Source organism: Enhydra lutris, unplaced genomic scaffold, assembly GCF_002288905.1.
Source record: "Enhydra lutris kenyoni isolate GAN:26980312 unplaced genomic scaffold, ASM228890v2 scaffoldscaffold10, whole genome shotgun sequence".
Classification (NCBI taxonomy): Eukaryota; Metazoa; Chordata; class Mammalia; order Carnivora; family Mustelidae; genus Enhydra; species Enhydra lutris.
In genome coordinates, this window is record NW_019154094.1 from 8731871 (window position 1) to 8759626 (window position 27756).

The 27756-nt window shown below is 55.3% G+C and overlaps 1 protein-coding gene across 2 annotated transcripts; it reads left to right on the plus strand.

The window, feature by feature from the left end:
* The first annotated feature begins 1112 nt into the window (after positions 1-1112).
* On the plus strand, positions 1113-27756 carry LOC111144154 (mitogen-activated protein kinase-activated protein kinase 3). Of its 2 annotated transcripts, XM_022498327.1 has the most exons (11): positions 1113-1178; positions 1440-1716; positions 19324-19463; positions 20468-20532; positions 20998-21077; positions 22931-23054; positions 24255-24330; positions 24659-24783; positions 25236-25321; positions 25591-25671; positions 26318-27756. In XM_022498327.1, exons 2-11 carry the CDS (start codon positions 1492-1494, stop codon positions 26468-26470), a joined length of 1155 nt encoding a protein of 384 aa, XP_022354035.1. In that variant the 5' UTR covers positions 1113-1178; positions 1440-1491; the 3' UTR covers positions 26471-27756. The 2 variants fall into 2 exon arrangements, with proteins under 2 accessions (XP_022354035.1, XP_022354036.1); XM_022498328.1 differs by lacking the exons at positions 1113-1178; positions 1440-1716 and adding an exon at positions 5981-6147 and having other exon boundaries at positions 26318-26470.

Consider the following 27756-nt stretch of genomic DNA (forward strand, 5'->3'; position numbering starts at 1 on the left):
GGGCCCAATCCCAAAGTCAGAAGGGCTCAGAGAACCCGGTGGGCCTGAAGCCTCAGTGCCTGCAGTCCTGCAAATGGCCAGTAGATGACAGCAGAGGCCCGCGCAGGGACCCTAACCCAAGCCTCTCCCTCCTACTCCGAAGGGAACCGTCAAGTTCCAGTCCCTCAGCCTGAGGGTAGGGGAGTGGGCGGATATACTGGAGTAGTGCAGATTTGTCACAGAAGAGAGCAACATCCCCTGCGACTCTATGCAAGTTGTTTCCTCTTAGGAAACAACTCAGTTTCCTCATCTGTGGAATAAGAGTTGTTTAACAGCCTATGATGGGAAAACTTGCTCAAAATACCCAAGATAGTCTAAGATGGGTTCAGAATAGAGACCTAAAAGTGGAAGGGAATGCCACATAGCTAATATAGAGTATAGTGAGTGCGAGGAGGAGACTTTTTAAATAGGACACCAAAAGCCCAAGCTATAAGGTGAAAAGTTAATGGATCTGACAAAATGGGAGTTTAGGATGTCTGGTCTATGGACGCTGTATCCCAAGGGAAAAAAATAAGCCACGGATATGAACAGGAAATAGACAGAAAGTGAGAGACACCCAGAGTCCCCAGAGACTGGAAGGGTGCGAATCACAACGAAATGTTATTTCACTTGTCCTGATGACAAAAATTAAGACTTTAGGTACGCTGGCGGTGGGCCACCACTAAGGAAGTCGCAGGACTTACAAGCCTCGCTGGAGGGCCGTCTGCAGAGTACAGAAAAGACGCCCGACTCAAGTGGCTTCCTGAGGCTCCGAGATAAACAGATTTCCTGCGCTGTCACTTCCTAGGGCGCTGGTAAACTCCGGGGCTCACAAAGGCCTCGAGGGTGTCGGGAGAACCAAGGAGGTTTCCGCCCTCTTCGAGAAGCCACGCCCCCTATTCGGTCCGGGCTCAGGGGCGGGGCCCGTTGGGGCCTCCCTCCCAGCCTGGTCCTGCCAGGGCCGGCCTAGCCCTTTAAGGCTGACCGAGCCCGCTCCCAGTCCGGGACGCAAGGGGGGGGGGGGGCAGGGGAGCGGTCACGTGGGCGGTCCCTAGCGGGACTCGGCTCTAGGAGCTCGCGGCCGCGGGTTCCCGGGACTGGGGTCCTTGTCCCTCGCCGGCGCCAGCCAGGTACTCTGCTGTCAGGGACGGCCTCGCCAGGTACGCCCTCGTAGGGCTCCCTCCACCTTCCGCTCCCAGAACCTCGCGGCCGCTTGGCTCCCAGACCCTTCCCCTCTTGACAGGTGTCGGGCGGGACTCGCTAGTGCCTGGTTGCGCGACCACCGCCCACTGCCTCGAGTCCGTACTCTCGGACAGTTCGCTTCCCGCTGTCTGCTGCCCGCAGCTCAGCCAGGATCGGGGGCTCTGGCTGGGGTGTACTGGAGGAGTCTGAGCGGAACTCATTCTTCCCTTCTCCCCCAGGTGGCCCTGGACGCGCCAGGCTGGGGTCGCCTCTGAGCGCCCCCCGGGGGCCATGGATGGCGAGACAGCAGAGGAGCTGGGGGGTCCTGTGCCCCCGCAAGGTGCACCCTGCGGACCTGGCTCGGCCGGCGCTCCTGCCGTCGGGGGGCGGCGGGAGCCCAAGAAGTATGCGGTGACCGATGACTACCAGTTGTCCAAGCAGGTGCTGGGCCTGGGTGTGAACGGCAAGGTGCTGGAGTGCTTCCACAGGCGCACTGGGCAGAAGTGTGCCCTGAAGGTCAGTGACCCCCTCACTGCTCCGTGGGCGACCTGGGAGGCCCAACAGCAGCCACTTGTGGGTGCACTGTATGATCAGTCTCTCCTTTCATTCTCACACTCCCCTGTGAAGTCAGGGTCCTGGTCCTCCTTGCTTTACAGACAGGGAAAACAAGGCTTAGCCTAGTTAAGCTCGGGGTGTCTCAGAAAGCAAGGGGTGGAGTCAGTAGGGGTAGAGTCTGTTGGACCCGGAAACAGGGAAGCAGTGGTTCCTGACTTTGGGGTTATGGCTGGGCCTATGTGTTCTGGCCAAAGGCGGGAAGCCCTCACTCAGCTTGGTTGTTCCTTCTATGAGAAGCTCTTCTTTTTTTCATGAGAAGCTCTTCTGACTGGAATGGAACTGAGTTTCCTTCTGCCTAAGGCTGAGTTCCCACTGAGGCTTGGAGTGGAGCTGCTTTCTCTTGTGGCCCCTGTCTGCCCCCACTGGAGTGATGGGTGGGAGCCTCTCAGGGCTCTCTGGTGGGCAGGGATAGAGCCCATCACACCTGTGAGCAAGAGGTTGCTGATGGGCTCCAGCTGAGTCACTGGCCCTATTTTGAAAAGGGTAGGTCTTGCTCCAAGCCTGACTCACCCTGGTTCCCGGGCAGAGGGCGGGCCAGCCATCTATCTGTGTCACACCATAGGCTCCCTGGAGGCCAAGAACTCTCTGATACAAGGGGAATCCAGGGAGTTCTGGGGGTGGCTGATGTAGCCACATAGTTCTGGCTTAAGTCATTTAGTTCTGGGCTGAGGACCTACCCCCTACCCAGAATGCTCTGAATCTGTGGTCACTGGGAACCTGACTCAACTGTAATTTGTGCCAGCGGCCACCTGGACGGGTAGATCGTGGCAAAGAAAGTGGCTCCTGTGTTAGAACACAGCAAAGGATCTTCTCCTTTTACAGACATAGCAATTATGAACCTGAGTGCAGGGTTCTGCGGATGTGGCTCTAATCTCTGGTCTGCATTTGCCAGCTCCGTGACATTGCACTAGGTCCTGGACTCTGGAAATCAGTTTTCTGGCTCTGTTCAGGGGAAAAGATAAGGAGTTGATGTGAACTTGGGAGGAGACAATGCCTGTAGAGTAACTGGTACTGGGCCTGGTGCAGGCCTGGAGAGGTTACAGGACTTATTTAGGTCATAGTGTCTGCAAGCATCTGAGCAGGGACCTGGGTCCAACTCCCTGTGTCTTTCCTAGGGGCACTAGGGCTGATGGAATGAGTCTGGAGGAGGCTCAGGGCTGGGTTGGTGAGGCTGAGTCTCAGATACAACTTCTTTACCTACTAACCCTACTAACTCTGAGTCCTCCGGAGGAAAACTGGCTCTTCTCGGGGGGTGAATCTCTACCCTTTCCCTCAGCACCATCTCCCCATTCTCACCTCTGTGGGTCAGGGGCAGTCTGGGTGGAGAGACAACGGGCCGACTGAAGCCAGAGAACCTCTTTTTACTACCAAGGCTTTGGCCCTGTGAGCCAGGCCTGAGCTCTGACCAGACCCTGTGGTGTTCCAGATGCTGTGAGCCAGGCAGGGATGGAGTGAGAGGCCAGAGATCTGGGACCCAGACAGCACCAGCTTTAAGCAGGGCTGGGTCTAGGCCCTTCTCCATGGGTGCTGTGTCTGACAAGTGACTTGGGGACACTTCTGACTGCAACGGTTTCTAAAACACCTCCTCTTGAATCTAGGACCTCAGTGCTTTCTCTGTTCTAGACTGGGAATAGGGCAGGTCTAGAACAAATCCCCCTGCTATACCCCTTTAGGCTTGATGGGTGAGTGTGGCTGGGGCTACTGCCTTGGGACCTTCAGGAGCTGGCCTCTAGGAGGACATGGATTAGATATGGCTCCCACTCCAACATCTTCCTTGTCTTGCCCCCAGTTCCCCTCTAGTGAGCGAGTTTGGAAGTTTCTGCCATCTGGCAGGTCTTTACCATCTTCCAAGATGGCACTAACGCTGCTTCTGAAACATCGTACCTGTCCTGTGAGTGATGGCTTCAGTCTCGAGGAGGAGGAGTGTGGCATTTTTCTGCTTAGCTTCTGCCCCCTGCCATCTCTGCCCTTCTGGGTGATACAGGCCTAGGTGGTACAGGACAGGACAAGTGCCTGTCCTCTTGGCCCTGTTGCTCAAGATGGCAGAGTGCTTAGCCCAAAGTCCGGAATGTAGCAGGCACGCCTAAAACAGGAAGAGTTGTGGTCAGTGTCCCCGTAGCTGTTACTGTTCTCCAGGGGCCCTGGAGGGAAGGCTCCTCCCCGGGGTGCTGGGCCTCTTCCCCTCAGCCCCTTCCACTGTCGTAGTCCATCTTGGCCTTGCTCCCACTCAGTGGCTCCCTCCCAAGGCCAGCTTCTGCTGCTGGTACGGTCATTCCACCCTCCGTTCCACCCTCAGCACTTGCTGCTGACCCCTTGGCAGGACCTAGAGGGGACTGCCTGCCAGGTATGGGGGGCAGGAGGCTGCTTCCTACTGACATCTTGTGCCCCCTCCTAGGCCTGACTGATGAGCTGGTACCCCTCAGTTTCACTCCTAGCTGGCTACAGCCCTACATATCTGTCCCCCATTAGTCACCCCACCACATCTGAGACACAATCCCTCAGTCCTTATCATGTGTATGAAAACTGTGACTTGGAGTCAGTGGTCGGAAACCATGTGGCTTGACTGGGATGACAGACTGTAGCAGAGGCCAGGTTTCCTCCCCTCCTGACTTCCTGCCCAGCCCACTTGGGGTCCTCTCCCACACAGCAGGCAGGAGTGACTGTGGCACTTAGATAAATAAACAATAAAAAAATTAAATAATAAATAAATAAATAAATAAATAAAATAAATTAAAAAACAATAAGAGATTCTGAGAGGACAGAGAGGGTTCTGCACGTGGGGAAAGTGGAGTCTTCTTTCCCGCCCCTTCTCTCTGGACTCTGGGGCTTGGGGCCCTCCTCTCTGACCACTGGAGTATGTCGGAGGCCCCTGAGGCTCCCCGTGCCTTCCTCTTCTTTTCTTCATCAGATGGAGTGGAGTGGTGGGGTGCTGGAGCCCAGGCCGGGGAGCTGCCCCAGGGCTCCATGGGTGCGGCCTGCCTGCCAAAGCTGGCCCTGGTGAGCCAGAGTGGAGGCTGGGTGGGGCTGCCAGGCAGGCCAGGTACTTTCTCATTTGGCAGCTGCCACCCCCTCACCTGCCATCTCCAGACTGGTCAGATCAGCCTGGGCAGGGCCATCTGTTACCGAGTCAACAACTTGGGAAGCGCGTGGTAGGGTGGGCAGCCCTGCCAGCCCTGTCTGATGGAGTCCCCCCAGGAGGGGTTTCAGTGTACCCAGCCTCCTTCCTGGGCCGTCCCTCTTCTGGAAGGAAAGAATTGGGGGAGCTCGTGGGCTTCCATGCTCCTGCAACCTGCTGAACTGTCAGGGGTGGGCCATTGGCTGTTTAAACAAAGATCCTAGGGAGGGCATCGAGCCCTAAAGAATGCCAGTAGCGGAGTTTGGGGCAGAGATTGTTTTTTTTGAGCTGCTTTATACCTGCCCAGCTGGCCTTGCTCACAGGTTTAGAAGCTGTGCTCAGAGCCTGCACCTCTGCTGGGGATCCCCTCTGCTGGGAGGGCCAGAATCTTCTCAGTCTCTCCAGGAGCTGATGCCGTCTCTCCAGGCTTCAGGCCTTGCTGCTGTGGATTCTGATATTCTCATAGACAGCTAACAGTTTTCCAGACTGTTCTCTCTGGCAGGCCCCGGTCCCAGTGCATGATACGTATTCTCTTACCTAATTCCTGTCGTTCCCATTTTGTGGTTACTGTCGCTGACATTCAGTAAGGTCAGCGACTTGCCCGCCATGCACAGCTGAAGAGTGGTGGGGCTGTGATGGGACCCTAGGCATCTGATGCCAGAGTCTTTGTATTTAAGTCACCCCATGCCTTATGCTAGTTTATGGGGACAGGGGAGGGTCTCTAAGACTAGGGCCCTGGATGGGTCCTGGCGTCCTCCTGCATGGCTCCGCTGGGAGCCCGAGTGGCGCTGCTCATATCTCTCTCTCTGCCCAGCTCTCCTCGCTGTGCAGGTTCTGCCCGTGAGCGGACACATGGTCCCAAAGGCCAGCACACAAGGGACATGATGGCTATGGGGCTCTCTCAGAGAGGTTGTGTGGTTCCTCGTGAGTCTCAGACAAGCCCAGCCTAGCAGCGTCCAGACTGCCACAGGCAGGAAGTGAGGTTGGTGAGTGGGCGAGAGGAAACCGTGTCTGGGCTGGGCCACCCAGGGGAGACTTCCTGGAAGAGACTGCCAGCTTTAATCCAGGCCTCTGGTCTGAGAAGGATGTGGATGACAGAGGAGGGCACAGGGTGATTGTGATGCATGCCTGGTGTGGACCGCTCGGCACCTGCCGCAGAGTTCTGCTTCCCCACTTCCAGCCGAGAGTCCTGGTCGGACGCGGTGCATCTCAGTGGGGTAGGTGGCCAGGCCCCGGCAGACACTGGGAGCCATAGAGGGACTATGTGGAAGAAGAGGCCTTTATACAGGGCCTTGAAAAAAGGTCAGCGACTCCCCCTCTCATTCTCCCTCAACTCCGGTTCATACTGCACCCCCAGGGACCTCTGTCTGTCTTTGGTGTCCTCCCTCACTAAGTGGGCAGAAATCCTCCTTCCTTCTCCCGCAACTTTCTTTCCTAATGTCACCAGAACCCTCTTGGAGCACTGTTGTTCAGGGTCCTCTAGAGGCTTATCGGTCTCCTGCGCTGTGCTTTAGTTCAGGTCGTGTGTGAAGGGCCTGGTTTCTGTTGACAACAGAGGTCTGTTATGTCTCTGCTGAGGTCTGTTACATCTCGGGGAAGCCATTTCCCTACTTGGATTCCTCATCTTTTTCTCCAAGGGCCTCCTTGGGATATCATCATGGGATACCCCTGGGAGAGGACCGTAGGTGGAGCGTTGGCTTTGTGGTCTGCTCACCTCTTTTGGTTCCAGCCTGGTGACTGGCTGCCGGGTGTCCAAAGGTGATGGTCACCAGGCAAGAATTGAAGACAATGACCATCCCTAGGTTTGGTAAGAGTGTGCCCCCCCGCAACATGTGTGGGTTTGCTGCTCTTGGGGCAGAAGAACATGGCTCCCACCGGCTCCTGTGTTTCTTCCAGGAGAATTTTGGTTCTGTTATGCCTTATTCCTGTCTGCACAAGATCTTTTGTGTTCCCACATGAGAGGCTGTCTGAGTGCATTTTTTTTTTTTTTTTTTTGGTGGCACGTTATTGACCTTTCTGAGGATTCCCTTGGGCTCTTGGGCAAGCCAGCCCCTTGTGGGGTGAGAAAGAATAGTGTGAAAAGAATTTTGGGTCCTGAACTCCTCCCTACCCTCCCACCCTTTTGGAACTAAGTAGATTAGGCCCTGCGTAATTGTGAATAAAATCCTATTGCTGGGAACCATGGGGGTTTTGCTTAGAGCAGGAGAATAAGAGGAGGCTGCTGTTTGGGGGAACAAGGAGCCTCAGGAGGCCTTTTCAGCACTGGACAGGCCAGAGACACTGAGAATATTGATTTTGGGTTTTCTTGCAGTTTTGGTGTTAGAATTGCCTTTTCCTTTAGGCTAGGGCTTTTGTCCTCACTGCTTTCTCTTTGTGACGCTTCTATTCTTCTTAGCTCCTTGTCGCTCTCATTTCTTCTTTCCCCTCTCTGTTTCCCTTGCTGTCATTTAGTTCCTCCCCTCTCTGGCCTTGTTACTCTCTGTCTTAGGAGTTTCAAGCTTAATGGGCCTCTTCTCTGCAGTCCACAGGCCAAGGGCAGACAGCAGACAGATGGAGGCTAGTCAGGTGCTGGGGATTCATGCTAGTCACCCTGAAAGTCTCCCCAGACAGGGTAGGGTAGGCGTCAGACAGAAAGGAGGAGCTTCTGGCTTACGCATGCCACTCACAGTGTCCCCTCCTGCTGCTGGCCTTGACCAGGCGCCGGTAGCCTTGGCAGCCAATGCAGTGGAGTCAGGAACATTTGGGCCAAGCTTGTAACCCGAGGAGTTCCCTGTGGAGTGTAGGAAGTCAGCTTCAGTGGTGGCCTCCGCTGTTGGGTCTCCTTTTATGGCTCAGTGGTCTGAGACTCTTGCTCGGGACAACAGTGTGAAATCAGGAGCACTGTGACTCCCGAGGCTTCTCTGGCTGAGACTGAGGCTGAGGAGAGAAGGGGGCTGGGGTTAGAGCCAGTGGGAGGAACCTGTGGGGGGACTGGGAGGCCTTGAACATGAGGTACAACCTCCCTCTGCTCTAGGGGACAATATTGTGTGTGAGCTTCCTTGCACTGGCTGGGACAAGCCCTCCAGAGCACCTGACTCTCTAGCCCGCACTCTGCACCTGACCCCGTCACCTGGGACACTCAAGGCTATTTTCGGGGGTGTGATGAGCCAGGGCCTGGACCTGTCACACTCATCACTCCATTCCTGAGGGTTCAGCCTCCAACAAGGGACCCACAACTTGCTCTGTAGATGCTTCCCCAACACAAACAAGCCCCCTTCTCAGGGTGTGGCAGAGGGACAGGCTGGTAGCCTCCACGCTGTCTGGCAGGCAGTGGCACTTGGGGCAGAACTTGGGTGTGGGGGTGGGGATAAGAGCACCCACTTGTCCCTTGAGTGCTTCCTCCATGCTGAACCCAGACACAGAAAAATCTAAGAATGGGTTGTATCACTCCTGGGTCATGGATGAGGACGCTGAGATTCCGGAAGGCACAGCTACGCCTCAGAGCAGCCTGTCTGGGCTGTGTGGCAGTCAAGTTGTGGCTCTCAGCCATCCCTGGGATGCCAGACCTCTCTCCCAGGCCACAGTCTCCCCATCTGTAAGATTAGGGGCTGGGCACTCTGTTTGACACGAGCCCCCGCTTCTAGCTGTGAAGACCTGTTTGATGGGCAGTGATTGTGGGCATTGCCAGAGAGGTGAGTAGGGGTGCAAGTAGACAGGCAGTGTGGAGACTGGCTAGAGGGGGCCCCAAGATACCTCTCTGAAGCTGGCTGGTAACTGGTGTCACCAAGGGGACAGTCAGCTTTGAGACTCCACCAGCAAGATCTGCGTGCTGCTATGGACAGGAGCTCTGGGGTTAGGACTTAGGTTGGAAGACCCCTTTCCACTGTACTCCATTGCCCAGTCAAAGCCTTTTGTCAGGCTGAGCCTATACCAGGGCGCATCTTTACCTGAGGAAGAACTGAGAGAATGGGGATGGGTCACCATTGCCTATTCCTGTGGCAGGAGCATCCCTCAGTGTGGCCAGGCCACTACCCTGGTCTCTTAGAGGAGGACTTCCCCTTCTTCATGGCTATGGCTCCATGGCATAATCTAAGACCAGGAAGTTTTCCCAGGAGTTGGAACCCTCAGAGTCCTCGAGCAAAAGAGGAGCAAGAAAGGAAGAGCAGCCAGGGGCCTGTGGAGGTTGGAAGCCCCTCTGGGAGGAGCCTGAGTTAGGCCGTGGCTGCCTGTGCTCACCCAAGCCTGTGTGGGGAGCTGCAGGGACATGGATGGAGCCAAGGGAAATGGGAGAGATGCCAGCAGATACGATGTTGGCTGTTGGCTTCAGAAAGAGCAGGTCTGGGGAGTGGGGGTGTGGAGTCAGAAGGTTTCCTAGGGTCTCTGCACTATGTCTCCAGGAATAGTCCGGTCTGTCTCCCCTCTCCCCACCCCAACGCACACATTTATTCCTTTGTTATCCTCGTGACACCTGCTCCAGGGGGACAGAGACTAGCCGTCACTCTTCTCAGAGCTAGAGGGTATTGGCTCTCCTATTACTACGGCCAGCAAGGGGCATGGCCTGCTGGGTGCCTCAGCAGGGGTCCCCTGGGCATGGCCTCACTTGCCCTAGTCACCCTCTGCTTAGGGAAGGTGGCCACTACCCTCTGTAGCCCCACTGGCTATGTGGGCATCCCTGTGGCACAACTGGCCATTTGGGGGCACAGACTGTGGTTGAGGTAGGGGTCTCTTCGCCAGAAGGGACCATTAAAGGGACATGGCTTCTGAGATGAGAATAAAACACTTACGTTTGCTGAAATTTTCTAGTCTTAGGGTGAAAATGTCCTATTTTTACACTGTCATAGGAGAAATAGAACCAGGGTAATGTTTCACCGATAATGTAGCTGATTTTGACAGAAAAATGCTTTTTTCCTCTATGAAGTTTAAAGGAGGATAATAGAACCTGGACCCTCACAAGCCCCTGAGTGGCCTCCCCTCAAACAGCCCTCTCAGAAGATCTGTGTGGAATACTGGGATCTGGTACCTGCCTCAGGCAAAGGGAGTTCTGGTGCTGCCACTTACTCCGGGTGTAATTTCTGAGAGAGATAGAGGATGTTGTAGCTCTCTCTGTGCCTCTTTCCCCTCCTGTGAAGTAGATACTGACAGTCCCAGACCTGCCTGTCCTCCCATCCTCATTGCCTTGTGTGAGGAGACTGCACACCCATTTCCACAGATGGGGGCTCAGGGAGGTTAAGGGATTGGCCCGGAGTCACCACACACTTTGCAGAAAGGGCTGTTGCTCAAAAGGATGCTCTGGGCAGCTGAGGGGGATAAAGGCGGCTGCTGCCTGAGAGAGTCGAGTTGTGCCCCTCTTCTAGTCTGCCAAGCTGAGAGCTGAGCTAGTTCCCTGGCTTGGGTCCCCAGGGAACCTTGGTCCCCCAACCCACCCCACCCCAGGATCCCTCCCCAGAGATCAGCCATCTCACCCTCTCACCACACTGGAGGGTCTGTCCCTTCCTCACTGGGCCTTTTACAGCAAACCAGGCTCTGTAGACTCTTGATTCTTGGTCCATTTTCGCAAAGCCAGGTCCAGTACTGTCCGTTGCAGGGTTTGAGACCATTTCCTGCGACCGGCTGGTTTGCAAGGGGTCTGTCTCCCCTTGGTCCCAGAGGCTGCATCTGGATTGCCCCATTTCTGGAGGTGAAGAGTATGGGGCCACCTCAGGGCAGACCCAGGGGAATCCTGGAGCCAAGCGAACCTCAAGGCTCATTTCCACTCTGTACATACTTGGCGCGGTGCTAATCTGAGTTCTCTCTGTGTTCTCATTCCATCCTCATGGCCACCTGGGGACATGCTTACTGTCACTGCTCCCATTTTCCAGATGGGACCAGTGAGGCTCAGAGAGGTTGATGGCCTGCCCAAAGTTAGAGGCAAGTGGAAGAGGGAAGTCCAGGTCTGTCTGACCCGGAGTCCTGTGCCCACAGCTGGTCCTTCATAGTACATGGTCTCTGGCCTGGGACACTGGGACCCATGGGCCTGCCCCAACTAGCACTTATGTTCCTGCTGTCCCTCTCCCTCCCTGCCTTGGAGCCCAGCTCAGCTCCCTCTTTCTGGAAGTATTCTGCCCCTCTCCCACCCATCTCTAGCCCTCCCCAGACGCGGCATTTCTGCCTTTGTTTCCAGGTCATCTGTGGCTGGTGGGAAACATAAACTGAGGCTACCAAAATTTAGCAAATTGAAGGAGTCTTGTGTTCCTGAGACTTGACAATTTCCACACATGTGTTGGATCTGCAGTTGACAGAGCTCACTGTGAAGACAGCTGGCACGGAGCCTCTGCCATCCTCTCTCCCAAGACTGTGGTGGGAGGTGGTCAGGGAGGCTCCAAGCCTATCAGCGGTCCTACCCTCCCTCCCACACTCTACCCCCTGCCATCAGGTGCTCTGGCCTTGGCCTGGAAGGGGGTTTTTGGGGGCTCCTCTTCCTCGTGGACCCCCTTGGCTGGGCTTCCCTGTCTTGTTTGCTCTGCGAGAAAAGCAGCTGTCTGCCAAGTCCTGACTCTCAGCGCCCAGCTGTGTGACTTTGGGCAAGTCACTTAACCTGCATACTATCCCTGCTCCCATTTTCCAGATGGGACCAGTGAGGCTCAGAGAGTCACAGTTTCTCCGCAGTTAAAAGGATGACACTGGTTCTTCTCAGGATATGGTGAACACCGAATGAGGTGGCATCTATGGTCCAATGCCAGGGCCAGCACCCCACTGGCCAAGCACCGGGGAGGGACAGCTGCCATGAAGGAGAGGCTAAAATGGATCTGCTGCTATCGGTCCCTGAGCATCAAGCTAGGGCCTGGGTGGTTGGGGTCAGTGGTGTCCCGTGAGCTGACCTCCCTGGAACTTAGCCTCTGAGGAGGAGAGGCAAATGGACAGGGCGAGCCAGAGGACAGGCTACGGCCAGAACTTAATGAAGTGAGGTCTGATCTGGCATGAGGTCAACTAATCCATAGCTGCGAAATTGGTTCCATTAGCTCCTTGAATGAGCTACGAAAGCCAGGGAAATGAGTCTGTGTGAGAACAGTGGCACATGTCTGAGGCTCTAATTTGAAACTGTGGTGAAAAAGTTAGACTTGACACAGCCAGCAGCGGTCCAAGGAGCACTGGCGTCCTGGGGTGGGGTGGCGCTTTGGGGAGGGGGGCCTGGCTCTGGCTTTCTAAGAAGAAGACCTGAATCCTGAACTTGAGGTCAACCTGTACCCGCCCCTCCCCATCCCTGAGGCTGTGGCCTCTGCTCTGAGTGGGCAGAGCAGCACGTGGGAATCGGGGGCCGGCCAGGGCCCAGGGTAAAGTGTGTTAGAAGCCGTCACTGGTGCCAGCAGCACAAGGCAGGCGTGGTCTCAGCAACTAGCTATAAAATGAATTTAGCTTTTCCGGTGGTTTGTGTCTTTCATAAAATCAGGGCTTTGTCAAATGGGAAAAATAATGCCAAATAATCAAACTGGGAGCCAGAAGGGACCTTAGACATGATGGAGCTGAACGCTCTCGTCAAGGAGGGAGTGTGGTGGGTTCAAAGTGCTTTTTCTTCCCCAGGACCTCTCTCTGTGGAGAATAGAGGTTTCCCCACAATGAACAAAATGGGAGTCAAAGACCTGTATTTCCCTATACCATTCCATTCAGTTCTGCTGCCTGAGTGTTTGGCATTGATTGTGATATGGTGAATAGCCCAGAAATGCAATTCTTCGGTGTTCTGGTCTGCCCTTGCCCGAGGCCGGGGTGAGACCCCCCCAGTGGGAGAAGAGGTATTGTGGGGGGACATACTGGTCCTTCTGCCTCTCTTGTCTCTGTACTCTGGCCCAGAGCAAAGCTGGAATCCCCAGAAAGTAGAGGGTCTGGTGAGGTTCTGTCCAGCTCCTGGCAGGTGTGCCAGGCTGCGATGCCATGCACCGGCCTCAGTCTTTAGGAAGAAATTTATGGGTTCATGTGAATCTTTCTGTATCTTGCAAAATTATTATTGAAGACGTTGTCAGAATGTTATACTTTTCCCTCATGTAAGGTCTGATGCTAAATCTCTTTAATAATTTGGTCTTGAGGGGCACCTGGGTGGCTTAGTTGTTTAAGTGTTTGCCTTCAGCTCAGGTCATGATCTCAGGATGCTGGGATCAAGTCCTGCATCTGCCTCCTTGCTCAGTGGGGAGCCTGCTACTTCCTGTCCCTCCACCGCTCCCCCTGCTTGTGTTCTCTCTCTCACTCACTCTTCCTCTCAAATAAATAAATAAATAAAATCTTAAAAAAAAAAAAGAATTTCATTGTGGAAAAAGTTCAATGAATGTTTGTGCTTCTCTTCGTGGAATGATAAAAGCAGCAGAGTCTATCTGGTTTACTTCTTTGCCAAGACTCTCAGGAAGCTCGGAATCAAAAGATGTCCTCAGTTATTAGTTACAAGTTTACACGGGTTTCTGGTATGCTTTATTTTTCTCTGTATTCTATTTTTTTTAAAGACTTTATTTGTTTATTTGACAGAGAGAGATCGCAAGTAGGTAGAGAGGCAGGCAGAGAGAGAGAGAGGGAAGCAGGCTCTTTGCTGAGCAGAGAGCCTGATGCGGAACTCGATCCCAGGACCCTGAGATCATGACCTGAGCCGAAGGCAGAGGCTTAACCCACTGAGCCACCCAGGCGCCCTTTTTCTCTGTATTCTAAAGAGAATCAGACATTTCTTGTTTTAGTCATGCTTTTGGATTATAAAATGCCTGAACTCCTGTTGTCCAATGAGTAGAGCAGTGGAAATAATGGGACTTAGAGTGGCACACTGGGCAGCGAGAGCATCTGGATGTCTGGTCTCCAGGAGGTTCTCTCTGCTGTAAGGATGATGTCTCTCAGGCTGTGGGTTGTCATGAAATCCGGAGTTAGTATTTCTTAATTTGTTAGTGCCTCACTGGCAGGAGAGATTGCAAGCCAGCTCTCTTCCCCCGGAAGGAGTGGGTGTTCCCACAGAGGCCACGGAGCAGCTTAGCCCCGGCTGTGGGTTAATTGGCTGGGAGTGTGGAGGTTGGGTGAGGGGAGGCTGCCTGTCCAGGCTGGCAGCCTGGGGGCTCCTGTGTGTGAGACAGATGGAGAGACTGAACACTTTTTACTTGAGAAGAGCCCGGCCCTGAGGTTAGCTAGATGTGGACACTAGATATGTGGGTGAGTATAAGGGCCTGGGTAGGTGGGCTTTTATAGGACTGAAGTAGGGTGTTGGGGGCTTGTCCCAAAGTTGTGTCCTCACAGAGCTGCTACAGACATCCCAGTTCCATCTGATGCCCTAGGAGAGCAGACAGAGTACTTTCACAGCTCTGGGCCATGTGAGGTGATGTGGAAGACAGGGCCCCAATGGGAGAGGAGGTCTGAATCGAGGGGTCTGGGCTTGGCCAAGGTGGTCACAGAGTGAGTAGTGGCAGCAAGACCCCCAGTCTTTCTTGGGTGCCTCTCCGTGCCCAGTACTCTGGTGGGCACTTCAGAGAGAGAAAGAGAGAGAGAGGGAGAGAAAATATTGGATGAATAAATGGACAGATGGATGGGTCCCACTCTCCGGGGCCTGGAGACACACATGCCCACGGCCCTACTTTCATGCACGTCCCCTACCCCATGCTCCCTATATCCATGTGCCCCCCAGGGACACACCCCTATACATGCCTGTATCCATGTTCCCGTGCAAACCCCCACCCCTGTGCACCGGCACCTATGCACACATTCATTTCAGAGCAAGCTTCCCGAGGCCTATAAGCAGTAGTTTTGGTTGGTGCCTCCCCCTCCTCTCATTTCCCCTCAGGGAGGGGTTGTCTGGACACTCTCTCAAAAGTCCCTTCTCCTCCCTGTTCAGCCTTGCCACACTCCAGCCTGGTGGCCCCCGGGCAGTGACTTCATCCTCCTGAACCTCTCTTTTCTCAGTCTGTAAATTGGGGTTGCCAGCCGCACCCTGCTCGCCTCACAGGGTGGCACCAGCATTCCCATGAGATAAGGGGAGAGTGTGTTTTGTAAACTGCAAATTGTTTTCTAGTCCAATGTTGCTCTTGCTTCCCAGCTCCTGAACTCGGGAGCTCCTCCACCCACATGGGAAGCCTGTCCTTGGCTGGGACAGGATGCAGCATGGGGGTGGGTGAGGAGGGGGCCTGGCTAGTCCTGAGGCTCCCATTCCACCTGAAGCTGCTGGGTGGGTGGGTGGGGCACAAGGTTTCTCCACCTCAACCTTCGCTGGGGTCCTATGTCTGGTGGGGTTGGCAGGGGTCTCGGCCGTTTGGCTGTTGGCTCTGGGGGCAGCTTGGAGAATTTGGCAAAGGAGAGTAGTTGGAGAAGGGAGAGGTCGAAACCACTTCGTCAAAGCCTGAGGCTAGAGCAGTGTCGTTTGTTCAAGGAAATGTCATCTCAGATCTGATGCTCATCTAACTTCAGTGGGGCCCACACCTCAAGTATGGCCAGGAGCCCCACCCTTAGGAGAAAGCCAGGATTCTGCCTCATGGGTGTGTGGGTGCCTGCCGGGAGCTTGGGGGAGTTGCCCAGGAGCCATCACAGACCCACAGCTTTGGTGGACCCCTGGGGGGCCCAGGGGATATGGGGTGGGAGTGAGGTAAGCCTGGGGTCTGCCAAACTGGCTGGTCAGAAGCCTACGCCATCTTCTTTTCTTCCCCACTGTGATTGGGGACCAGATGGCCCCCATTGGGTTCAGGCCTTTAGACATGGGTCCATGGAGCCTCAGGGGCTGCTCCCTGGGGGCGGTGGGGGGGGAGGGGGGTCTACTGTAGTTGCTTTGCAAGGAGCCCCTGACCAGAGGTTTCCTTTCTCTCAATCTAGCCCAAGCACTGTAACTCAACTTTAGGGAAACAGAGGCCCAGAGAGGCAAAGGAACCACCAAAGTTCATGCTGAGAGTCAGAGTAGAACCAGAGCCTCCTATCTCCTAGCCCTGTGCTCATTTCCATGCCTGCAAAAATGAGGTTCTTGCTTGGGGACATCTTTTATGAAGGGTTGTGTGGACTCACATCCTTACATGAATGAAGCCAACAAATTGCCATTTATAGCAATGGCCTTGTGGGCCAGAGCAGTCAGGATGGGCTCCTTGGAAGAGGAGGTAAAGTCTGGTTTTCCAGGGAGGGTGGGTAAGGCACAGTGGGGAGCAAATCTGGCCAGGTTGTCATGTCTCTCATTGTTGAAACTTCCTGGGTCTTCCTCAGTTTAATCTTATTCTGTCCTCATGATGGGTTGTAAGGGTTTCTTCCTCTTAACCCCACTTCATAGATTTGTTCTGTAAATGAACATGAACCATTACATGAGCCGGTGCTCTGTGTCAGGCCCTGAACCCCATTACCGTGACCCAGGGATGACCAGGCAGGCTGGCCATGCCCTTGTGGGCCCACAGTCTGCTAAGGGAGGCAGCCTGGTGCCGGCTTGGCTGGGGAACCAGACGTGTGGTCTGGCACCAGTTACTTCCCCTCATTGTGCCTCCATTTCTCCGCTAAGGAACAGGAATAATGAAGCCCCTTGCTCCTAATATTTATAAAGTGCTCAGAACAGAGCCAGGCACATTGAAAAGTGCAATATCTATAAGCATGTTTTTGTTTAAAGAGTTATCAAAGGAACAAGCTAATTGTAGGTTGTGAGCTGCACAGGAGGGAGGTAAAAAGGGCGATGACGCGGGAGCTCGCTGGGAAGCTTGAAGTGTTTCTGTCTTGGTGGGGGTGTGGCTCATGGGGGGCGGTGCAGCTGTCAAAACTCCCTGAGCTGGACTCTTGAGACCTGTGCATTTTACTGTGTGTGGAGAGTACCTCAATGAACAATACATACATATTTATAAGAAGAAAAGGTGAAGGGAGACTGAGGGATCCTTGAGGTCCTCTTTTGGCAGGGTGGTCAGGGAGGGCTTCTGAGAGGAGGCGATGTTGGGGGGACTCCTGGAAGAGGAGAAGGAGCTGGCTATGGGGAAGGCAGAGGAGGAAACTGAGGCTCAAGGAGGTTTGGGGCCACACTCAGGGCCAAGCTGAGGGATCAAGAGTGACAGCCCAGGAGGTTCCTTGGCAGCTGGGCCTAGGTGGGCCGGGTCCTGGGCTCTGGCGTCCGTGATCTCCCCTGCAGAGAGGCCGGTGGGGGCATTTACTGTGTTTTCTGGGGGCAGCCTTCTCCCCACCCCTAGGCCTGTTCTCAAGCCCTTGACACTCAGAAAAGGCCTATTTTAATCCGTGTGGGAAATGAGTTCCTAAATATGGACTGAGTTGGGTGGGAGGCAGTCCGAGGCTCCAGCTTGGGGCGCCTCCCCCTGCTCCTCCACCCCAGCAAAGCACAGGGTGCAGGCCTAGGCCCTGAGCCCTGTGGGCCCCTCTTTGGCCGTCCCCTCCCCTCCTCCTCTCCCTCCCACACCTTCCTTCTAGCACCGTGCCCATCCTCCCACCCTTTGTTTAGGAGCAGGCCAGCCCTCCTTGGATTGCCCTAAAGCTGCTTTCAGCCTGGGGGGAGTTAGAGAGGCAAAAACCCTAGGGGAAGGTGCTGGGAGGTCTTTCCAGAGGAGGAGACATCTGAACTGAGCCCAGAAGGTTCCTCAAAAAGAGGGAGTTGACCTGATGGAGAAGGAGAAGGGCAAGGGTATATGTGGCACAGGCAGAGTGAGGACTGTTTGGGTCAGCAAGTATGTCCTTCTGACCAGAATGGAAAGGGTTGGGAGCCAAGGGTAGCCGGCAATGAGAGGGAGGCAGGCCTGAATGCCAGGGGAGAAGGTGGCTGTTATTTGGAGAAACGGGCGTGGGGATTTAAAGGGTGGGGGCAGGAATAGGTGGGGCTGGGGACCCCACTGGGAGGTTTCCAGGTGTGTGCTTGGGATTTTACCAGAGGAGAAAGAGGACCTCGGTATAGGGGTGAAACACCAGGAGCAGGGCAGACCCCTACAGGACACTGTCAAGTCAGGCCAGCCTGGGGAGGAGAAGGCTGGGGGCAGGGAGGCCACACAGGAAAGAGTGCAGAGGAGACAGAGTAGGGGTAGGGAGGATGGTGCATCTTGGGTCCTGTGGCTAGAGACTGGGCTACCCCGGCTGGAGCCACCTCAACACAGTGGGGCTGAGCTGACGTGGTGAGTGGGGGTGACCGAGCCCCCGCCCCCAGCGCCGTGAGCAAGAAGCTGGAGCTTGGGAGGTGTGTGGGCACGGAGCTGAGGATGTTCCGGGAGGCAGAGGCAGCGTGAGCAAGGGACTCATGGTTTCCAGGCAGGGAGTCTGTCCACAGCAGCCTCTATGCGCACCCCTATCCTGAAATGCTTGATGGAGCAAGGACCCCAAAACTGGTGGAGGGACTTGCCTACGTTCTTGCACCCCCAGGCTAGGGTCAAGGTGAGCAGCTCTAGAGATGGAGGAATAGCCATGGAGCAGCAGATTCGAGAACCTTCTGCCTTCCTCTGTGCCTCAGTCTGCCTTTGCCTAGGGAGCTTGATCCCAGAGTCTGCCCCACCCAGGGCCCTGGTAGAGGGGAAACCATCCCACAGAGGAGGAGACCAAGGCCAGAGATGGCTCAGGGTCCTGTGGGTGCTGAGGGAGTTGAAGCTGTTCTGAGCCTGAGGCTTGAGTTCTGACCCTGGTCCGTAGCCCTGAGCAACTTGGAAATGAACAGGGCAGGGTCTCAGGTGAGCAGCTGTGTGCGAGGACGGCTGGTTGGGCTCTCCGCCTTGTGGATCACCTCACCCTGCAGGCTGACTTCTCCTCCCCCACACCTCCTCCAAACAGGACCACTCCAAGGCCTTGCCCACTTCTGGTGACTGACCTTCTTGACTGGCAGCCGTAGCCTAGGGCTGAGTTAACCTGAGCAGGGATCCGGTTGTCCGCCACCCACCATGGGCCTTGCTGTGATGCATCCTCTGGGGATGACTCCGTTATGACTCCATTTTACAGAGTTGTGGGCTGAGGCTTAGAGCTGGGAATGTTTGCCTGAGGTCACACTGAGTCACTGGAGGGATTCAGTCCCAAACCCAGGCCTCACCAGACCAGGCTGGCCCTTCCTTCAGCTAGGGTCCCTCCTGCCCTTGGACTCTACCTTTGGGTCTACAACTCTGCCATGCCCTTGGAAAAAGGCAGTTCCGGGGATGTGTGGCCCCTGGCCTGGGGTCTCACATCTGTTGTGTGAGTCTACAAAACCCATCAACTGCCGCTTGGCTTGCAGTCCCCACAAAGAGAGGCAGGGCTCCTCTCAGTGGACTCTGAGCCTTTCCAAGCTGTCGGCCACCTCCCGGGGCCTTCTTGTGGTCATTGGACCATAACTCAGGGAGATCTGGATTTGAATCCTCATTCTGCCCTTCATAAACTGGGTGACCATGGGCAGGTCACAGGCCTCTCTGAGCTTCCCTATTCTAGTCTGCAAAGTGAGGGCAGTGGCACTCTCTGGGTGGCTGCTGGGGAGGTGGGCTATGTGCCTGACACTTTCTGTGCCTACCTGCCCTCAGCTCCTGTATGACAGCCCCAAGGCCCGGCAGGAGGTGGACCACCACTGGCAGGCCTCTGGCGGCCCTCACATCGTGCAGATCCTGGACGTGTACGAGAACTTGCATCACAGCAAGCGCTGTCTCCTCATCGTCATGGAGTGGTACGCTGGCCCGTCCCGCTTCAGTGCCTCGTCGGTACTCTCATGGCCCCTGGGCTCCATTCTTCTATGGCCCCTCTCTGCTCTTAAGATAGCAGCCCCTGGAGGCACCCCAGCCCCTGAGGAGTAACAGAAGAGCGGGTGCAGGCTGTTCCCACCAGGGTGGGAAGGGAACTACGGGGGCTCCAATATGGCCTCCATGGGTGTGATCTCACTCTGTGAGGAGGGACAGGAAGAGTAGTCAGAGAAGGCAACTAGAAGCCTGAGTGTGTGGGTATGGGGGATGTGGGAGGAGCAGGACACACACAGTCATCTCTGCTTTCTCCTTCCTACCTGGGTTTGGGCTCCCATGGTCCCAGGAGACCACAGGGTAATCCAGGAGCCAGTGGCCTCTTCTACCTCGGGCTTCTCCCAACAGCACTGTGGCTCAGCCCTAGCCTTCCTCGGACGCTGGGTCTTGTGAGCTCCTCCCCATCTACCTTTAAGTGCCCCCTCATCCTACAGGTTAGCAACTCTCAGTCAGATTTGGGGTTCAGATCCTGGCTCTACCACCCACTTGCTGTGTGATTTGGGGTAGCTCTTAACCTCTCTGAGTTTCTGTAACTGCCATGTGAAATGTGGAGGAAGATTTTAACGTGGTACTCGCCCTGTACCCAACTCCATTCTCAGTGCTCCATGCATCCTGCTTACTCAGTTTGCATAACTCTGTGACTTTGGTGTCATAAATCCCATTTTACAAAAGAGGAAGTGGAGGCGCAGAGAGGTAAATGGACCAGGCCGGGGTCACAGAGCACTGTAGGTGTTCAGAAAGCAGTGATAATGATGATTGACATTTCCTCTCTTCTTTGAGGGAACTGAGACTTGGACGAGGGTTGGGCTGCTCTAGGCTCAGCCAGGTGGAGGCAGGCCCAAGCTCTGGGCCCGTGAGCCCCTGAGCCCAAGCTCAGGGCAGCGGTAGGCTGACACCTGATTCAGGGGGCCCTGCTTCTAGTCACTTTCTCTTCTAGCATGGAAGGTGGTGAGCTCTTCAGTCGGATTCAGGAGCGTGGCGACCAGGCCTTCACTGAGAGAGGTACGTGCATGCAGCAGGACAATGGGGAGCATTTGGACACAGATGGGCTGCACAGAATTGCTGTGCAATGCTGGGCAAGGCCCTGCTCCTCTCTATGCTTCAGTCTCCCCTGCAAAACAAGAGAGGGTGGGACAGAGTGTCCAAGGAGTTCTATGAGTTTGTAACACATCGTCAGAGATGAATTGTCCATGGCCTTGGGATGGAGGCTTCAAAGCCTCTAGGTGTCAACCAGCACCTGAGCTGGGAAGAGGTAGCCCAGGCCTGAGGAAAGAGGCCCAGGTGGGTTGGGGCATCCCCAGAGGGAATTAGGATGACTGGGGTGGGTGTAGAGGATGGGCATCCTGGGTAGCTGGACTGCTATCACCATCTTGTGTTGTTCCGGGGGCATGGTCGGAAGCCACATGGGTGGAAGCCCCAGGTGCCCGACCTTTGCCTCGTACCACCACCCCTCCTCTGTGTCTGCAGAAGCTGCAGAGATCATGCGGGATATCGGCACCGCCATCCAGTTCTTGCACAGCCAGAACATTGCCCACCGAGATGTCAAGGTGAGGCTCTTAGTTGGGGGACCAGAGAAGGGAGTGCACAACCCCCAATGGCTCCCAGCACCCACCCAGATGGAAGCACGTTTCCTTGATCATAATTCAAGGCCTCTGCCCCGGAGCCCAGACTGCTCTCCTCAACCACTTCTTCCATGATTCCAGCATACTCATCCTGCTCTAGCCAGATGGGTCTCCTTGTATCATTCAAATACTGTGTAATCCCAATAGGCTTTAGGATAACTGAGTGCCTACCTCAAGCCAGTAGACCCTGACAAACATCTTGTTTAATCCTCTCATAACCCTGTGGGATCGGTTACCCATTTTATAGATGAGGAAAACAAGTCTCAAAGAGATTGTTATCTTGCCTAAGTTGGCGCAGGTGCCACACTGGTATTCATTCATTCATTCTTTCAGCAAGGATTTTTTTATTTTAAAGATTTGTTTATTTGAGAGGGAGAGTGAGGGGAGGGGCAGAGGGAGAAATCCTTGAAGCCAGCTCCCTGCTGAGCGTAGAGCCAGCCCAGGCGCCCAAGATCACCACCTGAGATGAAACTGACAGTCAGATGCTGAACTGACTAAGCCACCCAGGGGCCCCCAATGCCAGCATTTGAAGGGAAAGAAGCCATTAGCTGGGAGGCAAGGAGGAACAAGTGGAGGTAGTCCCAGTTCCTGGGCCTGCCTGCCCTTTCAGTGGATGGGCTTCAGACATGTTCTGGAGGCTCAGCTCTCCAAATGTCCTATCCAGGGAGGACTGGGTCCTCGAGGTCATCAGGATCAGATGGGCAAAATGAAAACCATGAGAGCCCCACATGTGTACGCAGACATGTGCCAGCCACTGTCAGAGCAGAGTCCTGAGCCCTGCATGTCCTGAGCCCTCTGCCCCAGGCCTAGAGCATTGCCCTGAGGCCTGTTTCATCCTGAGACTGGGCCGAGAGGAGCTCGGGGACCAGCGGCAGCATCAGGTTCCTCTTCTGGCTGAGTACTGCCAGCCCACTTATCCTTTGATTCTGGATATGCGTGGAGCCATGACAGACTCACCTTCTGAACCTTTACTTTATTTTGGCCCTGGCTTCCTTTTTTTCCCAAGGAGAGAACAGTCTTCTGTAGAGGTGACTCCCTTGTGGAGACTAAACGTGCTTTCCTGTTTTCATCCCAATCCAAGGTCAGAGCATCTCAAATAGAACCAGAGAAAGGGCTTTCATTGGCTCCAAACTGGAACTCCATCTAACACCCTGTCCTTCTACCCCAGCTCTGCTTGAGGGTCCCCTCCTTTCCTCCATGGCCCTAGGTCCTACCCATTCATTAAGAACCAGCTTTAGGGCTGCCTCCTCCATGCAGACCTCCTCACTACCCTCTTACCTCAGGCCTCTCTGTGCTCTGCAGCCAGGAAGAACTGCCCCTGTGCATCTCCTGGGGCCTGAGGCAGAGGCCTTCTCCCCAAGAGCCTCAGGCAGGCCGCCCTGCTGGCTTGTTCTAGATTGGGTACCAGACGAGTGCTTGGGGACATGAGAGCCTACCTTGCCCCGGAACCCTCATTTTGGTATGTCACGGAAGCATTACCAACTCAGGCTCCAAAGTTCCTACCCCTGGGCTGTCTGTGGCCCTTGGCTCTTCACAGCTTTGGCTGAACACTTGCTTCTGTTCCCCATCTGCGAAAGGAGGAAACACCTCCCAGTCATCTTGGTCTTTTCCATATTTGACCCATACTGTTGGAGACCAAGGCCCAGGTCTTTTTCATGAGATAGAGCTGGCTCCTCCTGAATTGATTGAGGTGAAGGAAGTCTGCCTGGAGGTCCTCTAGGGTCCCTACCCCCACCTGGCGCCTAACTCCAGACCCATGCTTTATCTTCCTGGCCCAGCCCGAAAACCTGCTCTACACATCCAAGGAGAAAGATGCAGTACTCAAGCTCACCGACTTTGGCTTTGCCAAAGAGACCACCCAAAATGCCCTCCAGACACCCTGCTATACTCCCTATTACGTGGGTGAGTCCTTGGGATGTGGTTTGTACGTTCCTGTCGTTACCGGACCCTGCTGTGGAGTGGGGCAGCCCCGGGAGTTGCAGAAGCCAAAGGGTTAAAGCCGAGTAAGGAGGGAGGGAAGGATCCTGTCTTCGTGGAGGCGGTGACGTGGGGGGCCGGAGGCTGCAAAAATATTCTCCCAAACTTCAGCTTCTGCTTTTGAAAATAGATCCAGGAAAATTCTTGCTGTGGCCTGTGAGCTGAATGACATCACAGTAGCTCTAAATATATACGTGATAAAAGGCTGCCATCAGCTTGGGACGGAGCCCAACCGTGGTTGTTTTTCTCCAGTTTTTATCTTTCTGGGATTCATATTCAGAAAGTAGGCAGGACTTTCCGATTACATTGGAAGGATACAAGGCACCAGCCCCTTGTCTCAAGGGAGAGGGTCTCTTAGGATTGGCAAGGATTGGACTTGGGGGTGTCACCTACTCAGGCTTCCTTGGAGAAGCTCCCTGCTCCCTTGTGAGTGGGCAGCCCAGATCTAGAAAATCCCCTGCTGAAGGTGCTCCTTACCCGAGAGAGGGGATGACTCCCGTTACAGAGGGCTCTTTCCCCTCAGGGGGTGCCTTCTAAGAGAGCTACTTAAGGAGTGGGGAGCCCCAAGACAGCTGAAATGGTATCCTGTTGGCCAGCACGTGTTTTGCAGTATTTTGGCTTAGAAATCTCCTGGCCTACCCATCTCATTGTACAGGGGGGAAGAACAAGGCCCTATGGGATGGTAGCCACATTGGAAGTAAAAACCGGAGCCTTGCCCCTGGCCTGTCCTTGCCTGTCGCCTAGGCTGTACATTCAGGAAGACAAGGGACACAGGGCCGATGGGGGGGCAGAGGCCCTCTTGCCTGTGGCAGGATCCCACCTAATCCCAGATTGGCCTTCTCTCCGGTTCCTCCCTCACCAAGGCCAATATTGACCCAAAGAAGCTAGGAGGCTATCATTCGTTATAGCCCAGCCTAAAAGCGGGTTTATTTTTTTTTATAAAGCTCTTTTTCCTCCCCCAACTTCACACACATGCTGCCTTCCCAGAAGGTGCCAGACACCAGTCTGCTTTGCCCCACCCCCAAACCCAGGCACCTGCTCCCCACCTTGCTCAGGCTTCAGGCTCCTGTCTGGGCTCCAATACCCTTGGCGCTGAGCGCCCTCTTGTGCCCTCTGCCCTGGTAGCTCCTGAGGTCTTGGGTCCAGAGAAGTATGACAAGTCGTGTGACATGTGGTCCCTGGGCGTCATCATGTACATCCTGTGAGTACCACCCATCCCCTGGGACCCTCAGTACCACTTCTGCCCCCTCCCCCAACCCTTGTGAGGGGCTCGAGTGGGTCATTCTTCACGCAGGCTGCCCTTCCCCTCTGGTCAGGGGACACCCCTCCTTCAGGTGGCCTCAAGGTCTCTCCTTGCCAAGGGCAGATGGCAGTCCTAGGAGGAGCCCAGAGTCCAGAGGGCTGGTTTTCTGGCCAAGGTGACTACCTTGGTGGTTGCCTGTCTTCCCAGTCAGGGATTCGGGGAGGAGAATGGGTTCACTCCGCTGGTGCCCTCATACCTGTGCCGAATGACCTCCACTCTCTCCCAGCCTATGTGGCTTCCCGCCTTTCTACTCCAACACGGGCCAGGCCATCTCGCCAGGGATGAAGAGGAGGATCCGCCTGGGCCAGTACGGCTTCCCCAATCCTGAGTGGTCGGAGGTTTCTGAAGATGGTGAGTGAAACTCTCTTCCCCAGCTTCCTCCACCAGACCCCATTAACCTTCATTCTGGGAGATACCATGTTGGTGTCAAAGCAGCCTGTTTTCAAATCCTGGTTGTGTGACATCCCACCTCCCGTATTCCAGCTGTGTGACCCTAGACAAGTCACCCAAACTTTCTGAGCCTCAGTTTCTGTATCTGCTAAATGGGCTCAAAACTTGCCTCCTCAAAACTTCCTCTGACTCCTCTCCCTTATTAATATTTTCCCTTTGGGGACCACAGACAAACTTGCCCTGTATCCATTCTCTATGGCTGCTTAATGAATTGCCCCAACTCATGGTGACTTAAAACAAGAAACAGTTATCAGCTCACTTTTTCTGTGGGTTAGGAATTCGGGAGCCTGGGCAGAACTGGGGCGACTGGCTCTGAGGAGCTCTGCAACCGCCCCACTCCCTCTCTTCCCCAGCCAAGCAGCTGATCCGCCTCCTGCTGAAGACAGACCCCACTGAGAGGTTGACCATCACACAGTTCATGAACCATCCCTGGATCAACGTGAGTGCCTCCTTGTCCTATGGCGGGCAGCATGGCAAGCTGGAGGGGGGCTGTGGGCGGGGGTTTATGGCTCCAGGGGCTCTGGGGCAGGCCACAGATGTGCTGCAGGACCCCGCCGAGAGCCTGGCTTTGCCCCTGCTCCAGTGGGGCTCCTTCACCTCCCTGAGCCTTGCTTCCCATATCTGAGACTAGGAGAGAGGGGGTGGGGGCGGGGACCCAGTGCCGCCCCAGGTGCCTGTTCTGATCCATGGATTTGGGGCTCCTTCCAGCAATCAATGGTGGTGCCACAGACCCCCCTCCACACTGCCCGCGTGCTGCAGGAGGATAGAGACCACTGGGATGAGGTCAAGGTGGGTAGATGCTGTCTCAGTCTCCCAGGGTTTTGGGAAAAGGGACTCCAGGGTGGTGGCTCCTGAGAGCCTGGGTCATCAGCCCCTTCCCCGGGGCCAGAACCTGAGGTGTCACTGACTGCCCAGGGATCCAGCTGGGGCACTCAGAGCACAGGGCTGCACTACCACACTCACGGCGTGCTCCTGGCTCACTGGGACTTGGGGGGGGGTGCTCAGTGAAGGAAGGGGTTTTGGGCATAACCCCCTTACAATCTACATTTGGGAGGGTGGTCAGCCTGGTTTGAGCCTGGGGCAGCAGTTCAGAGCCCCAGGGCACCCTGGGCACAATCTTTGGGCTTCAGTGCCCTGGGTGTGCCACGAGAGGGTGTCGCCTGCGGGCCTGTGGTTCTTAGCAGGTGACATTGGTCCAGGTCCCTGTCCTCCTTATGCTGGTGTGATCGCAGGGAGTCACTGTACTCTCTGTGCCTTGGTGGGTAAGTTCAGTGTCTACTGCAAAGGACCATAGTATGAGTTAGGTGACACAAGGGGATGGCTCAGGCAACAGAGGCTGTTGTTGCCCTCGTGGACATGAATAAGGGGCTGGAGGCAGGTGGGCGATGGCTCCTGAGGCCAGTCCATCCTGACCTCCGCGGACATCTGTCACCAGGAGGAGATGACCAGTGCCCTGGCAACCATGCGAGTGGACTACGACCAGGTGCAGATCAAGGACCTGAAGACCTCTAACAACAGGCTGCTCAACAAGCGGAGGAAGAAGCAGGCAGGGGGCTCCTCGGCCTCACAGGGCTGCAACAACCAGTAGCCCACGGGGCCTCCCATGAGGGCCCGGGAGGAGCCGCCCTCTCAGCCTGGGGCCCAGACCAAGTGTGCTGAGGCCCTGACACAGAGGGCCCATGGTCATTTTTTTAAACAAAAGGATCATTTTGCTGTGTTTTAATTTGTCACTTAGAACTTCAGGACAGAGGCCCGCGACTCCAAACCTCCTTGGAGGGGGCCCAGAGCCTGGGAGTTAGGGAGCCATCTGCTTCAGCGGCAGCGCCTGTGGTCGGAGTGGCCCAAGGGATATGTGGTTCTGTTGGGCTCGCTGGGGCATGGCTTTAGACTTCTAGGCCATGGCAGTGGTGGCCATGGTGGCGGGCTTCCCTCGGCCCTTGGAGACACCCCACTGTCAGCTGGGCAGATGGGCCAGACCTTGGGAAAGGCATCTGGCCATTGGTTGCCATGGTGACCAGGGACAGATTTGTTGTCTGTGAATGCTGATTGAGAGCAAGGGAGGGAGAAAGGGCAACTGAGGGTCTGCCTCTGTGGCCTTGGGGAGGCTAGTCTCTCTCCCTCACACTGCTCGGCCCTCTCAGGCTTCCTACTTTTGGTCTCCTGAGAGAGGCTGCGGGGTCAGTCGGCCTGTCTCACTGGGTGGTCCAGCCCTATCTTGCTGCAACCCCATCCCCCGGGGTCCCTGGAGCACCCTCCCTGCAGAGTCCCTGGGCCTAGTGATCCTGTTATTACCCCTTACCCAAAGAGTGCCCTCTCATCTCAGGGGAGGGGGGAGACATTTTTAACCCTCTTCTACTTTGGAAAATGTCACTGTGATGAAAGCCAGTACAGTTCTTCTGCCCCTACCCACTCACTGGTTCCCAGGCAGGAAAGCTTATCTGTGATGGTTCGACCTCTGCCTCATCCTGGTTGACTATAGGGGCTACCTCCTCGGGTACTTTTGTGAGAGTGGATGGCTGGGGGCAGGACCCAGGGGCTCCCCATTAATCAGGGGTCTCTTTCTGCACTCTGGGTCAGACCCGAGGCAGTGGAGGGCTGCTGAGTGATGCTTAGACGGTCTGGTCCTGGGTCCTGGCTTCAGCCTGAGTGGGAACAGAGAGGACCCCTTCCTTGCTGGTCCGGGCTTACCCAGTCCCATGCTGCCCAGGGTAGCGTTAGTGTTCTTGGTACCTGATAATGGGCCTGACAAGTGCCTGACACCCAGCCTGGTTCCTGACCTGTCTCTCACTGGCTGGGAAACCCTAGCCCACGTCAGATAGGAAAACACTGCTGGGTTTTACATCTAGATGGTAATAAACACCATTTTGGCATTTC

Excerpts from the sequence above, each read along its gene's own strand:
- LOC111144154 (XM_022498327.1), top strand. The coding sequence starts at position 1,492 with ATGGATGGCGAGACAGCAGAGGAGCTGGGGGGTCCTGTGCCCCCGCAA. Across the intron at positions 19,464-20,467 it reads CTCCTCATCGTCATGGAGTG|CATGGAAGGTGGTGAGCTCT; the intron begins GTACGCTGGCCC and ends TTTCTCTTCTAG. Across the intron at positions 21,078-22,930 it reads TTGCCCACCGAGATGTCAAG|CCCGAAAACCTGCTCTACAC; the intron begins GTGAGGCTCTTA and ends TTCCTGGCCCAG.